General features: G+C 41.6%; 1 protein-coding gene across 3 annotated transcripts in view; it reads right to left on the minus strand.

Moving 5' to 3' along the window:
* Positions 1-8,176: 8,176 nt before the first annotated feature.
* The window catches only part of LOC144931681 (nuclear receptor coactivator 2-like), a 96,898-nt gene continuing 90,922 nt past the window's right edge, over positions 8,177-14,152 (minus strand). For all 3 annotated transcript variants that reach the window (XM_078855826.1, XM_078855827.1, XM_078855825.1), the window contains exon 23: positions 8,177-13,445. In XM_078855826.1, coding sequence (XP_078711952.1) covers positions 13,239-13,445 — 207 coding nt within the window. In that variant the 3' untranslated portion in view covers positions 8,177-13,238. The remainder of the gene's footprint in view (positions 13,446-14,152) is intronic.

Below are 14,152 nucleotides of genomic sequence, written 5' to 3' on the forward strand. Positions count from 1 at the left end.
ACGTGATTGTCTTCGCAAGTGCGGTATTTAATTGTCCATAGTGTTCCTTTCAGAGCCACACATCGTGCACGACATGTTGTTTCAAGACGAAGTCATACGTAATAATGCCATAGGGAGAGAAGTCCAGGCCCAGTTCTGGGCCACCCTTCGATCAATTTGGCCGGTTTTCTACGGGGTAAGCTACCTTTACTAAAGTGACTTTACACTTACATTGTCTGGATATTTGATCATCTTTACGAAAGTTGTTGTGACCGCTCTTCTATACAGAGAGGAAAAACAGACCGACGGACAGAGCTAATGCTTCAGTGATGTTTGCCTTGGTTGTAAGTGTTACATTTGCACTTACGCATGGAGAAATTATTTTCATAAGCGCAGCCTCAGTATGAGTAAACACATTATTTGGTGATATTGTATTGGCAGGCCTGCACAAGCACACATACCACACTCGACCAATTCATGAAGATGTATCAATAAAGCTCCTGATTATGACAAGCACATGAATAATGTGCTATGCATAAGAGCCGTGGGCTTGATATGTCACCTAATATATATATTTCCTGTTAAGGTCATGGTGTCACTGTGGAATGTATAGGTAACTCGTGGGCAGACTGTCCTTTGGATGGGGTGACACAATTTTGATATGATATGTATATTTTAGCATTTGACATATAAACCGAGAGTATAGTTTATATTGGTGACAACATGGATATATAGCCAAGGAATGTAATTTACTGGTGTGTGGTGATGTTTTTCTTTTTGTAATCAGGGGATTTATGAGGAACATATATGATAACAATGACTCACATGTACGGACAAAAAAACCCCCACATTTGTTCATTTCCACCAGAATAAATGTAAAACATCAGATTTTCCATGAATTTGCTCTATTCTAAAATATTAAATATGTGCAGTCATGGTATATTTACCAGGCATGGCCAATTACAACAAAAGCAGATGTCCCTTTTCTATGTTTTGAAGTTGGAGCCAAGTTTTTTTGGTTCTGGCTGGGCAAAATCATAGAATAAACACACTTCAAAGTGTAACAGATAAGACTGACCAATTAAAATGCTTTTTTTTCTAAGAAATATCAAACGAATCCATGGCATCGAATGTATGACCGCACGCGTTTGGAATGCTTGCAGTAAAGCCTTTCGGTCTCCCTATTATTTTGCAAGGTTACCTTAAAGGCGAGAAATACTTTTATAAGATGTGACCGTTGAATTGAAGGACTGTGCAAAGCTGTCGGGACCGTTTCAACAAGTTTCATGGAGTGGCATCGGGAAATCTGCCAGGTTGTGCGGGTGGTCGAGAAATTACTCTGTTCCCTCCTCTAAACGAGACCAAGACTTGCTGGAGAGCTGTCACGTGGTTCTCGTCTCGTGAGTTTCGTCGTCACGTTTGCATCCTTTAAAATTGTAATTGACCAATATTCATTTTAGATTCCATACTTGAATATTTTGTCATACGTGCGTTTAACCATTACTGTGTGTGTGTATATATATATTCGTTGGAAGTGCACAATGCATTGTATGTGTGGTACGTTTGTATATGTTTACATTGTAATGTGATTCTATTTCGAATTGTAAATGAAAATATGTTTGCCACACACCGTGGAGAGAAGTGTACTTCGTTCAGAAGGAAATAAAAATAAAACTATGGGGTGGATAACTGCTCTGGAAAATCTCTCCTGTCTTAAACGTTTGTTTAATATGGTCAAAATGGGCAGAAGTGACCTGGCCACACATGATAGCTTCAACGAAGTGGCTTATCACGTGGAAATTGATAGCAGTCAAATACTCCAAACGCACAATCATCTTCCTGCCGAGTATCCAATTAAAAGAGGTAAAGGTGCAGCCCTGCAACGTCTGGCCCTCATGCCTCTGCTGGTGGAAGGGCCTCCACGAAAGGGAGCCTCTCGAGAGCAGTCGTTCTTAACTTTTACTGCAGCCTGCACCCCCTTTTGATTCAACATCGTATTTTTTATATCTTAAAAAATACATAGGATTGACGAAACAAAGCACTCATCTCGAAGAGTGTGTTACTTCCACGCCAGGCAGACGTCTTGGAAGAGACGGTAGTAACCCACACTTCACCCCACCGCTCCCGATCCCAATCCTGTGGGCTGTACTCATTTAAGAAACGTGTCCATCTGTTTCAGCTGTCGGAGCCGGGAGACCAAATGGAACCGCTGTATCCCAGTGTGCAACACATTTCAACCTGGCACCATACCACCCCCCTCTCCCCACCACGAGTTATAACAGCGATCATAATGTAACTATTATGAACTATCGTGTTCTGTATCGGCGTTTTCATTCCCTCGTTTGACGCCTAATCGCTGACGAAGCGACATGCGACACGCGTCTCTCCTTCCCCACGTTAAGCTTCTCCCTGCAGCGGACCAGTGGGTGAAAGTTGGGCAAAGAGCGCCGCTGCGTTGCTAAGTCCGCCGCTCCCACGGTCGTCAGCGGTCGAATTCATCACCGCCACAGAGCCGTCGCTCGGCAGACTCTGACGTTGACACACGCGGGTTTCAACCGGTGCCACCCTCGGGGCTGATTTTGTATCGCGAAATAAATCGGTTGCTTTCTTATTCTTCTTCTATAAACTTTGCATTTTTTAAGAACGCGTTTAGGATGCGCGAACAAACGATCGTTGGCATTTTGTCGATTCAAACCCCCCAAAAAAAGAGAAAAGGCTTTTCCCATCTCTGGCAATAATTCAGGTGTTAAGATGTTCAAACAGGGTCCCCGTAGATAAAGCTGCTTCGCAGAGCTTTTAAATCTTTGGCATTTGCATTGTACTTGGGCTGTTTGGCTTTCGGCTGTCCTTTGCTCGATGCCACAGGTGAGACAAAGCCATAAAAGAAGCTGTCTCTTGGTGTAGGCCAATTAATTTCAAGGACGATACATACATTACCACAGCACATGTTTCCATGTGTGGTTCGTGCAAACTTGATGCCTTGTACATTAGGGTAGAAGCTCTTATCAAGACAATATCAGCAGCAGTCCACATTCGTAATAAAAAAAAAACATCTGTTACAGTCGAGCCCGCATATGCCGAAACGTTTGTAAAAGAAAGTTATAAATGATTGTACTTTACTGCACATGTTGTTATGAAGCATTGCTTTAAGTTATATGTTCATAAGTGTTGCAGCAATGCCACCTACCACTTGCACTGAACGTATATGCAATCGTGTTCTAAACTATAATTTAACTATACACTGTATTTGTAATTTTTTGGTGAGATTATTTCACTGCTACATCAATATGCATGATATAAAATACTGTAAATGGTTTGATAGTATATATTCAGTGTAGGAGTTACAATCTGAACATTTTGAATATAAAATAGTAATCTTATTGTATGGGTTAAAATTTTAGCTTCGTGATGCCTTAAAAAATGTGTAAAGACCACATTAGTTCACACGTACAGAGACAATTCTTCATCACAACAAGAATGCAATTGTGTAAACCTCACCAGCAAGACGCGCGTGCGTATGGTGTGTGTGTATATATATGGGCCAAGAAACAGAAGCGTCAACATTGATCGACAATAATAGTGCCTCTCTGCGTGGTGCTGACAAAATTGTCAGAATTGTTGACGAATGGGACGCTGCCTCAATAAAAAAATACGCCGTGGCACGCGTGGAATTAATTGTCACATTCTGTGCCCGACAATTGGCGCCTGACAACATTGCGTTCATCAATGTCCCAACGCCGCGTGCGTCCCGATGAACACGTGGCCGCTCATCGTCACACTTTGCTCTTCATTTTGGCTGCCAAAAGGGAACCCGACAAGAAGTGTGTGTGGTGGGGGGGGGTTTAAGGTAATTCGCAGTGACTGGAGAATAACACAATCTTGATTTGAAGCTTTCGTGACTGCAGGAATCCTTACTCTGTGTTCTTTCGGTAAAGTCACGTAGGTATAACAAATAAAATAAATCACGACGTTTCGGGCGCAACACAAGCGTCCGTCATCAGGTGGGAAAGCATGGCCTGCTGCATCAGCAACTTGCGTTGCTCCCCAGTCGTGCATTCCCACAGGCAAATATTTGTTTTTCCTGCTAGGTGTCCGGGAAATCCTGAATGTGTGGACTGGTTACTTGGCAGCTCCGTCCCTACTGCTGCGAGTGGCTTGCTGTGCTTTGTGTGTTGTTCGGAGAGGGATGGTTGAGTGACGGGGGGGGGGGGGGTAGCTTTTAATCAGTACCCCTCCCGGAACAATGATTAAGCGGAGTGGATTGTCGCTGCCCGAGCTCTCGATTTGATTAACGTTTCCCGAGCTCTCGATTTAATTAACATTGCAATGGCGAATAGTGTAAAGCATAAAGGCTTTCTGGTGTTCGGGCTCGGCTGGTGTTTGAGAATGTCCTCAACTAAGACATCGAGTGCCTGAGGTCAACCTCTGCCAAAGCGTCACACCGCCACCTGCTGGCAGGCGTTGTAAGTGACCATCGCGGCGAGGAGAGCCCCGTTTCCAACGAGCATCAGCGATCAATGAGCGGTGAGCACGTGCACCTGACTCCTCTGATATGATGAAGCGAATGATGGGGACCAAGGGTGGCACAGTCGGGTTTTTTACAATCGGGTTTAATTGTCTTTTTATATTAAACCCGATCATCTGAGATTGGGAGAAATCCGGTTTAATTGGTTCTAATTGCAGAACCGCACTTCTTAACGATGGGCTTCATCCATTCCAAGCTAAGGAACTCACTGGCGCCCACGATTGTGGAGAAGCTCGTGTTCATCAAGACCAACCTGCCCGCATTCTACGACTACCCCGTGCTCGACGGCCCCGAGTACGATAGCAGCACCGACGAGGAAGCAGCCTAAGCCTTGGATCAGAGTTTCGTATTCATTAAACCAGGTTTTAATTCCCCGAAATCGGGTTTAATTGTATTAAAGAAAAAACCCGATGCCTGCTGCTGAAAAAAATCGGGTTTTTTCCACCCATGATGGGGACACCAGTCGGAGGCACAGATTGACACGGGAGCAACGCCGTCTAAAGAATTGGGCCCGATGAAGCCAAGCCACTTGGCAAGCCGACAAGGAAATTTGATCGTCGTACTACAAACCACGAGATCGCAGTGGGCGCCAAGGGACGATCACGCGCTGGCAACTCAGCGCGATGTGAAGGAAGTTCTGCACCCAGTACCACGAACAAACAAACAAATAGGTGAAGAAAAGAAAAGCTCGAATGGAAATCCTGAGAAAATTTGAAATAGCTGAAATGTTTAACATAACAGGCTTTCGATTTAAAGCTTTCGTGACTGCAGGGATTCCTATTCTTGGTTCTTTCGTGACTTGACCGAAAGAACCAAGCATATAACAGACTTTGGTGCTTAGCGGTGTTGATGATGTGCATTACATAACAGGTCCCTGCGGGGTGGGCTGGTAGGAACGAACAAATACGATACGAAGGGAGAGTTTGAGGCCTAATTCTAGGCTTTAGGCCTAGCTGTAGGCTTTAGGCCGCTGTGAGTTAATTTTTAATTTAAATGTTTTAATTAAAAACTATCTCAGGGAATGAGTTAATTTTTAATTTAAATGTTTTAATTAAAAACTATCTCAGGGAATTAAAAAACTATCTCAGGGAATTATAAGGGAATGTTACACTTGTTTAGCCAGGAAAGCCTCACTGAGTCTAAAGGCTTTTGTAGGGTCCTGCCAAGTGTTTGCAGTAGGGGGCGATGTTGCTACACCTAATCGGACATCGGACGGACGGACGATATAATTTATTGTAGGCTGGTTCACTTCGTTCCTACCAGTATCAGTGTCAGTTGAGTGTTGCGTGAATTGAATGTTGTTTCTTCGAATGTTTGCGACTCACCGTCTACATTGTTGCGATTTTTATTCCGTAAAAGGCCCTCCGCGGGGTATACTTGTAAAATTAGCTCAGTTGAATGATTGCTCATCTAACTATAACACAGTATCCGCAACCCTCCCCATTACTAATCATAATTATAAGTCCTATTTGTCTCTGTATATTGGTACATCTCAGGGCCATTGCTGAATGACAGGATGCTTACATGTAATGTGATCAGAAACGTAAAACAAAGATCAAATTGTTATAGCAGGAGGTCTTAGACTTGTTTACGTTCTGAAATTTGCTCTAGATTTTAACGCTTGATTGATTACAAATTATGATGTGACCAATTCTAGGGATCTCTGTTAAAGGCTATCATGGCATGAGGAGATGGGCACAAAAGGGGAGTTGTTGAGAGGTAGTGATGGGTGAAGAAGGGTGAAGGAAGGAGGGATGTTGCGGGAGGTTAAGGGAGGAAGTAATGGGTGGGGGCATGGGAGATCATTGGGGGGGATGGCTGCAGAGGGAGTGTAAATGGCAGGGCTGTAAATGCCGAGAAAAGCCACTGCTTGACCAGTGTGTGCCACTAAAAGGCGCTTATCTGAACTTTCCACCCTAGAACTAGTGTTCTTCCAGCATATAGACTCTCGGAGAGCAAGCAAGATAATGATGAAAGGGGTGCCGATTTGCATTTGATGGAGGTGAAGAGCTGGTGTTTGTGACAGCGGATGATGACTGTAGTCGTCCAGTAATACTCCGATTTACTATTCCCCCCCACCCCATTGACGTCGTTTTGCCAAATTCATCGTCACTTTATTTTTTAATGCCACGACTATAACTGGTTTGCGTCGCCTCTCTACCCCACACTCGCCTCGCTGACAGCATAATCATCCGTCCAATCGGTATGTCGCCTCCACCGACTTACTACCCTGTAAATCGCTTTGGTTTACGTCCGTTCAATATCCGTCGCACATTTCATGAACGCATGCCCGACGCAAACCGCGGAATTACCTTATAAAGGACATTGGTATACAGATATTTTTTAAAATGCTGTTGTTGTGTAGCTTTGAATGCATTATGGTTCAGGTTGAGTTTTACCTGTTAAAGCTAAGTTCAATCCCCTGCATTTCCTATGTTGATCCAGGTTTAAGACCCCCGCATTTGCGATACGTTTTAAGTGACTTATTGGGTAATAACTGTGTTTTAATGGATTTTATTCATATGAACAGCGAGCGCCCCTACAGTATGAGTCTAATTCTGAGTACTTTGAGCAGGTGTTGTATGAGTTTTGCATGATATTTTAACCTGCATTTGCTTTAAGCCCAGGTTGACCCCGCATGCTTTTGAACTAAACACTTTAAAAAAATGTTTCGTATTACATGCGATTTTAAACTTAACAGCGCCCCCCTAGTCGTGAGACTATGTAATTTCTTCAACTAAAAAAAATATAAATAATATTGATTCACCATTTGTGCAATGTTGTATACTGTATACTAAAATATAATGTACGCTCGTGGAGTGAATGGGACTACATTAAAGATCTCCTTGGTGCCAAAAACAATGTGTCAAGATGCCCTCTGGTTACTGGGGGATGTCTGTGGCATTCCGCAAACAATCGTACAATTGCAAAAAAACTACAATTAGATTACATGCAATTACTATTTCACACAATTAATTCCCACTTTAAAAAAATTGCATTGTTTAAAAATAAGAAAGACGTTTAAAAATCACTGTCGCTTAAATCAAGTTAGTATCACCATGTAAGAGGTGGAAGGTTGACTGGATGTGGAAGGCTAAATCAATTTGATACGAATTCGTCTGCTTTATAACTTGCGATTGCATGACCGTATATCCTTGTCTGTTTACATATCAGTACACGTCCTAAAAATGTTTAGTTCTTCTGTAACGTAATTTGCAATTGCACGATACTCAGTCAAAACATAAACTTCCCACGCCGATTAACGCCAGAAGGAAATTAACATTTGCGTAATATTTTACATTTTTCACGTGACAGGTTTTTTACCGATTACTATTTATTTTAATAATGTTGTGTATTGTTTTGCTTTTGTGAATTTCGTGACCTCAGGTCACCCTTGAAAATTAGATCATTGGGTCTCCTGAGTTCTCACCTGGTTAACTACAATGGTTTGTTGGTGGCAGATGCAAGGAGGTGATGATTATTATATATCCACAAAGGCTTCAGTGTGCTGTGTTTTTATGTTCCATGGGAATATAGCAGTGACCTATTTACAAGATGAATTGGACCCAGTCTTGTACAGGAGAACGAAGTGGAACATTCATCACTGTTGCCATGAACGGCACATAACCACTGCAATAAGAAACATTAAAATAATGCACTCCGAAAAAAATCTTAACCGATAGCCTGTTTATTTACAATATTTTACAGCAAATTAGCAAATATAATCTATAAGCAAAGGCCATTAGATTAACAGAGATAGATGCTTAAATCTGAATATGGTCAGAATATGCTTAGGCTACAATAAACACAGGCAAAACAAATAAAAGTTGATGAACTGAATACATCTAAACAGCTAACACTGTCCGCCACCTTTAAAAGGGACTTCTTTTCAAACATATTGCTTAAAAGATGCAGAACTAATGCAACGTTATTCAACATTAACCCTGTACATTTAGGTCAACTTACAAATGCACCTCACTCAAAAAAAAAACATTTCAATTCACAATACAGAAACAATCTTGGAGACCAGTTGGGGAAAGCATAAACACGTGCACACAATGCGTGAAACTAGTCTAAACGAGTCATTGTCTAAATCGTACACATTCGAGTTAGCTTTTTTTTTTACACAAAAAGAACAATGATATCTAAAATAGAAAAAACCTCAGAAACACTACCAACAAACTATAGCAGGATTCGATTCACTTACTGCTATGGAGCCAAACGCATGTAGCATTGCTCAACATGACTTCTTGAAGGGTGCAGGAAGTTTAATGCTCATCTGACTAAAACAACAATGGAAATAAAAAGCATAAAATATGATAAATACAGTATTATCAATAATTGTCAGTTTCGACAACTTAGCTGCAAAATAAAATTCACATTCTGGTGACCAGTGATGGTCAGTTTTTTTTTCTTTCTAGAACACGAAAAAAGGACTAAAATGTTGGACTCCTCCATTCTCATTTCTACGCAACCACAAGTTTAAACAGCAATGTTCAGCATGGATATATATTTATATATAACTCTAGCGTAAACACAGATTCTCAACGTAGGCATCGACTGAATCAATACCCGGATGAACACAGCATAAAGGTGCGTTGCACTGCTAAGACATGAAGCTTTAGGGCAACAGCATTTTTTAAGTCGGAAATCACACCTGTTTCATTTTGTTCATACGTTTACCGTCAGTAACACCCAAGTGTTGACCTTTCGTGCTCTATCGCTGCGACAGTTCACTTTACCAGTCGGTTTGCATCTGTAAAGAACCTGGTTTAAAATACCCGCATCACCGATTGCTGCACAACAAATGCACAGCAATGCAATCGGCCATCACGTGATTTCTTTGTGCCTTAATGTCATCTGCATTCTTAAGTGTATACAAAGTGACATGACGTCATTATGCCAGCTCAATAGAACAAAGTGGAGCCTCGTAAAAAATAAATTACAAAAAGCAAAAAATCTATAATACAATTGGATGTGTGTTATGCAAGAAACTGGAAACACATTTTGTGACTCAAGATTCTGCAGATCTTACACAAAAAATGTGGGGCTGTTCAATTGTGCACTGTCTTTCGTATTCCAAAACCGGACTAAGCCTTTACTTATTTTGGTAATTTTTTTCATGAAAGTTTATAGAAGTCACAAACTGACTCATTCTGTAAGAGCCAAAAGAATAATCGTGCACAATGCTTCGTCAACCAATCGATGAAGGCCTCCCCGTGCCCAGCTGTCATAGGAGTTGCTTGACCATAATTCACCACGCTGTTCAGTAAAGGCAGGGGGGGCAGGACTGGTTCTACAAATTCCCCTCTGATGTTAGCCTTGGCTGGGAATCGATCTCAGGTCAATGGGTTCATAACAAAGTTTCACAAACCGCTGCACCACCACTCCCCTTAGAGTCGTATCATTTTCAATCAAAAGATGAAATTACCTTTTTAAAAGCAGCATTGTAGTGTTTAGTAAAGGTAGTTTTTTTTGCCCTAGTACAAATCAGGAGAATGCTTGTTGAGTTTAAAGCTGCCTTAAAAACATACATTCTTTACTTAACCTACTTAAATACGCAACTTGACGTTTTTGGATTCAAGGGCCCAGCACCAACTGGTAAAGTAAATCGGCACCTTAATGACCAATGAACTTGTTGCTACTCTTGAGACAACTGCCACAGCCTCAGATGAAATACCTTTTAATTTGCCAGTGATGGCGTTAGTACAATGCGAGGAAAAAATATATATAATCATCTTAGCTGCCCTTATGTAGTTACACAGTGGCTATACACCACGTGGACCTGTGTGGGATGCAAACACAATTTAAATAATGTTTAACAGTGGATGTTTACGATCGATGGCTTTTGAAACCTAAGATATATCAATGAGCTAAGGCATCATCTCAAGCTACGTTACCTGGCATTGGACAACAAAAATGTCAATGCATATGCCAAGTTTGTATGCCTCGCAAAGCCTTGTGTTGAAACTATCCTTCGAGGCATTTCTGGGACAAAGGGACATTTATCGCTTGTGCGGGCACCTATGTTATAAAAAAAAACAACGAATAAAGTCATGCTCATGAGGTTTAAACCCTGTCTTGAAAAAACAAAACTAAAATAAATTAAACATCGTACTTTATCGCACAGCTGTTGCAGCTCGTACATTTTGAACCTGTGATTGGTAAACAGTTTACAAACGGATCCGATTGTATAAGCTACATTGAAAATTATTGCTTGAGTGTCATTTGTTACATGGTACAAAATGTGGACCTGATGGCAGTCACTGCTTGAGTTTTCATAACATCTTCCAAACTTATTTGTATATCTTATTATGCTCTAAAATTATTATCAACAAAAGCTTATAATGGCAACCATAAGCTTAAGCAAATTATTTTTACGTGCTCTATAAAAGTGATTGTAGTATATTTCTTTAATCATACAATATTGACTCCCACAGTAAACTGGTCTTGTGATAATTTTATGAGCATTATTTGCTAGGGTCAGGCTTAGACATGTACTCTGTATTAAAAAGCAGACAATTTGGTTTTACTTCGGACTGGCTTGACAAAATCTACAACCCGATACCGTGATTGCAGAATCTGCGTCATTATTATTATTGAGCAACGCTAAGCAGATGTAAGGGCATGGTGACGGCAATGGGGAAACTGGGGTATCGGCCACTGATTATCACTGGCAAGATTCCTGGAAAGCAAGGATCCAAAGTCATTGCAAAAGTTGTAACGCACCAAGCTCCACTACATAGCTGCACCAATCAATCCCACTGCTGTGTCAGTTCACGTGGCAGCACTGATGGCAGTGTGCACCTCTCCGATGTCTAGGCTTAATTGACCACAAGCATCGCATCATAAAAGAGTACCCATCGGTTTTGGGTATGGCCTTTCCTACAACACGCACGCCATTATAAAAACACGGTGACTAGAAACCCATGGAGAAACACACTTCCTTAAGCACAATATTGCTCCTTGTAGGAGAAAGGAACGGCTGCTTGGCAGAGTTCAGTTCAAGTGACCTATGTCGGGTTCTGTCAATGAAAATGTGCAAGTGTTTTTATACGGTTACTAAAAGTCCAGAGGATGGATTGGTCTCTCTACTTAAGTATATTGGCCAAGGAAATGAAGACGAATTAGGCTAGCACTGAGACTGACAACCGAAGGCAAATACACACTAAACGTTCACTCCTATACAATTTAATTGTGTATTTCCATAAAACTGCACGAGGACACCGGATGCTGCAGCCATTGGGTGACTGCCTACATGAGACTCTTAGAAATATTGTAAAGTTACGTAGAGAAACGCAAAAACACCTGTATGTAAAAAGGAGGAAAACTTGTCATCGTTTCAGGTAGTAAATTGTCTCTCTCTTCTACAGCAAGAAGGCGGTCTCTGCTGGCAAAACGCCTCGGTAAGTCACACTTCAGGTGAATGCATATATCAGGGAGGGTAGCAGCCGGTTTCAACTCCAGTCTCCATTCGCTACGGTTTGGTTACTCTTTTTATTCACTGCTGTGGCCAAATTCCACAAAACAAGCAACCACTTTTTGCAGACGCACTTTCGTGAAAAAGATTCAGATTTCATTTGTACACCACTTCCTCCAGCTCTTTTCAAAATTACGTATTTGTTTACTTATTTGACGTGTCATATTTAAGAACATTAAGTTTTATGCACAACAATAATTTACAAAACTTTTAAAGTATGTACCTTGTTAGAAATAAGTGTCATACTACCTCTATCGTACATGTGTTATGTTCCGAAAAGGGTATTCAGAAGTACATTTAAATAATAAGGTTTTTTTTAATTTGAGGTTTAAAGCCATGAGGCCAGTAAAACTAAAAAAAAAGGTAGCTTCTCAAAAGCCACTGTCACATGATATTTTGCTTACAACCAAGAGTGGCATTTCTCACATGGGTGACATGAACATTTTACACACATCATTTTTTAGCAAACAAGCTCCAGTTTTTAAGAGTTCAGATTATTCACAAAGTTAAGAAAAAATTGTGTTTGTGACATCCCAATTACTCCATACAAAGGTAGAAACACAATGGCTATTGTAGCGTGGTGATAACTGTTTTTAGATTTGTTTCTACTACAACCATCTATCTGAGCTATGTAAGCCACTGCCATATATTATACAAAAAAACCATGTTCACAATAACAAGTTACTACTGCACTGCCAACAGTCACACATCACAAGCTAGCAGAAGCTCCTCTAAGGGCATTAAAGCTCACTGCTATAAAGTGTCTTGCTTCCTGTTTTAAATTCGTCAACACCCGTCACTTGCATATATGGCCAGTGGCTACAGGGATCTCGTAACGTACATAATTGGAAAGTGTGTTTCATGTCTATTTACAGTTCCTGTCAAATTGCCCTCGCATTCGTTCACAAACTTCAGTTTCTACAAACGTACTCATTAGGTTTTGACAAAGTCTTAAACCAGACTGTGTTAAATAATCTATACACATATAGCTACAGTCTGGCGGTCAGAAAAAAAGGTACATTTTGTTTAATATCACGTGTCCCATCACACTGAAGTTGAAGACAAACATACAGAGTAAAAGATATAACACTTCTGAAGGCATTTTAAGATCCAACTGGTCATATGTGAGAGCCGGGTCATCTTTGAAAATAAATACTACGAGTGAGTGAGAAGTCGATTGAGACAACCTGCAAAGCTGGGATTCCGCATATAAGAACAGGGATGGCCGCGCAATGGCCCGGGACCTGGTGAACGCTACTCAGTTAGAAGCTGCTGCAGGAGGCTGGATCCTTGAGCCTGAGCAGCGGCCTGGGCCCCCGTCACATTCCCTGCACCAGGCTGCTGCTGCTGCTTCTGGCCCGGTGTCGGCGGCCCTGCCTGACCCAGGTAAGAGTCTCCGCCACTGCCCACCACGTTCACCGTGCATTGCACATCCGCAAACACCTGCACCTGCTGCAATGGCTGCACAGGGTAATATACCCCGACAATAGTCGGGAAACAGGAGGGAGGAGAGAGGGCGGGGGGGGAGATACAAAAGAATGAAATGTAACAGCTGTGGCGGAAACATCTCAGTCCTGTGCAAACGCCACTTGTAGGAGGGAAGGATGATAGTCGCGTGCGTGAAATCCAGCACTCGGCAGACGCGATTTGGATGATCACAGCTTTGTTAACTCTCAAATCTACTAGGGTCTTAGGTGGTGAGATGCTATTACAGCAAGTGGGTTCATAAACCCATCGTTTGAACTTTTCGGTGTTATCCTTTCTAATATGCGAGTGCTCCAATTTCCACTGACACGGAAATCACAAAAAAAAATCTTTAAAAGCAACCCAAATCCAGGCCCCTCCTGAAAAAAATCTTGAGACTCGGTGAGTATTCCAGATGTAGAAACCAAGGGGGTGGGCAGCAGCGCTCATGTCTGCATCCCTAAACAGTTGGCGAACCTCCACATGAATATGGCCGAGGCATTCTACAACTGAGGTTATCATTTCTGTGCAACCATTAAGTGAAAACGTCTATAAATTTTGTTACAATGAATGCTCCCCCTTTTATGTTCAGTTATACCATCTTGTCTTGGAGCTTTTCCCTTTTCACACCGTGAAGGGCTGTGATTACTTTTTTAAGAGGGAGATACATGGAATTTACACAAACCAAAAACGGATTCCTTTTT

This window comes from Lampetra fluviatilis, chromosome 4, assembly GCF_964198595.1.
Source record: "Lampetra fluviatilis chromosome 4, kcLamFluv1.1, whole genome shotgun sequence".
Lineage (NCBI taxonomy): Eukaryota > Metazoa > Chordata > Hyperoartia > Petromyzontiformes > Petromyzontidae > Lampetra > Lampetra fluviatilis.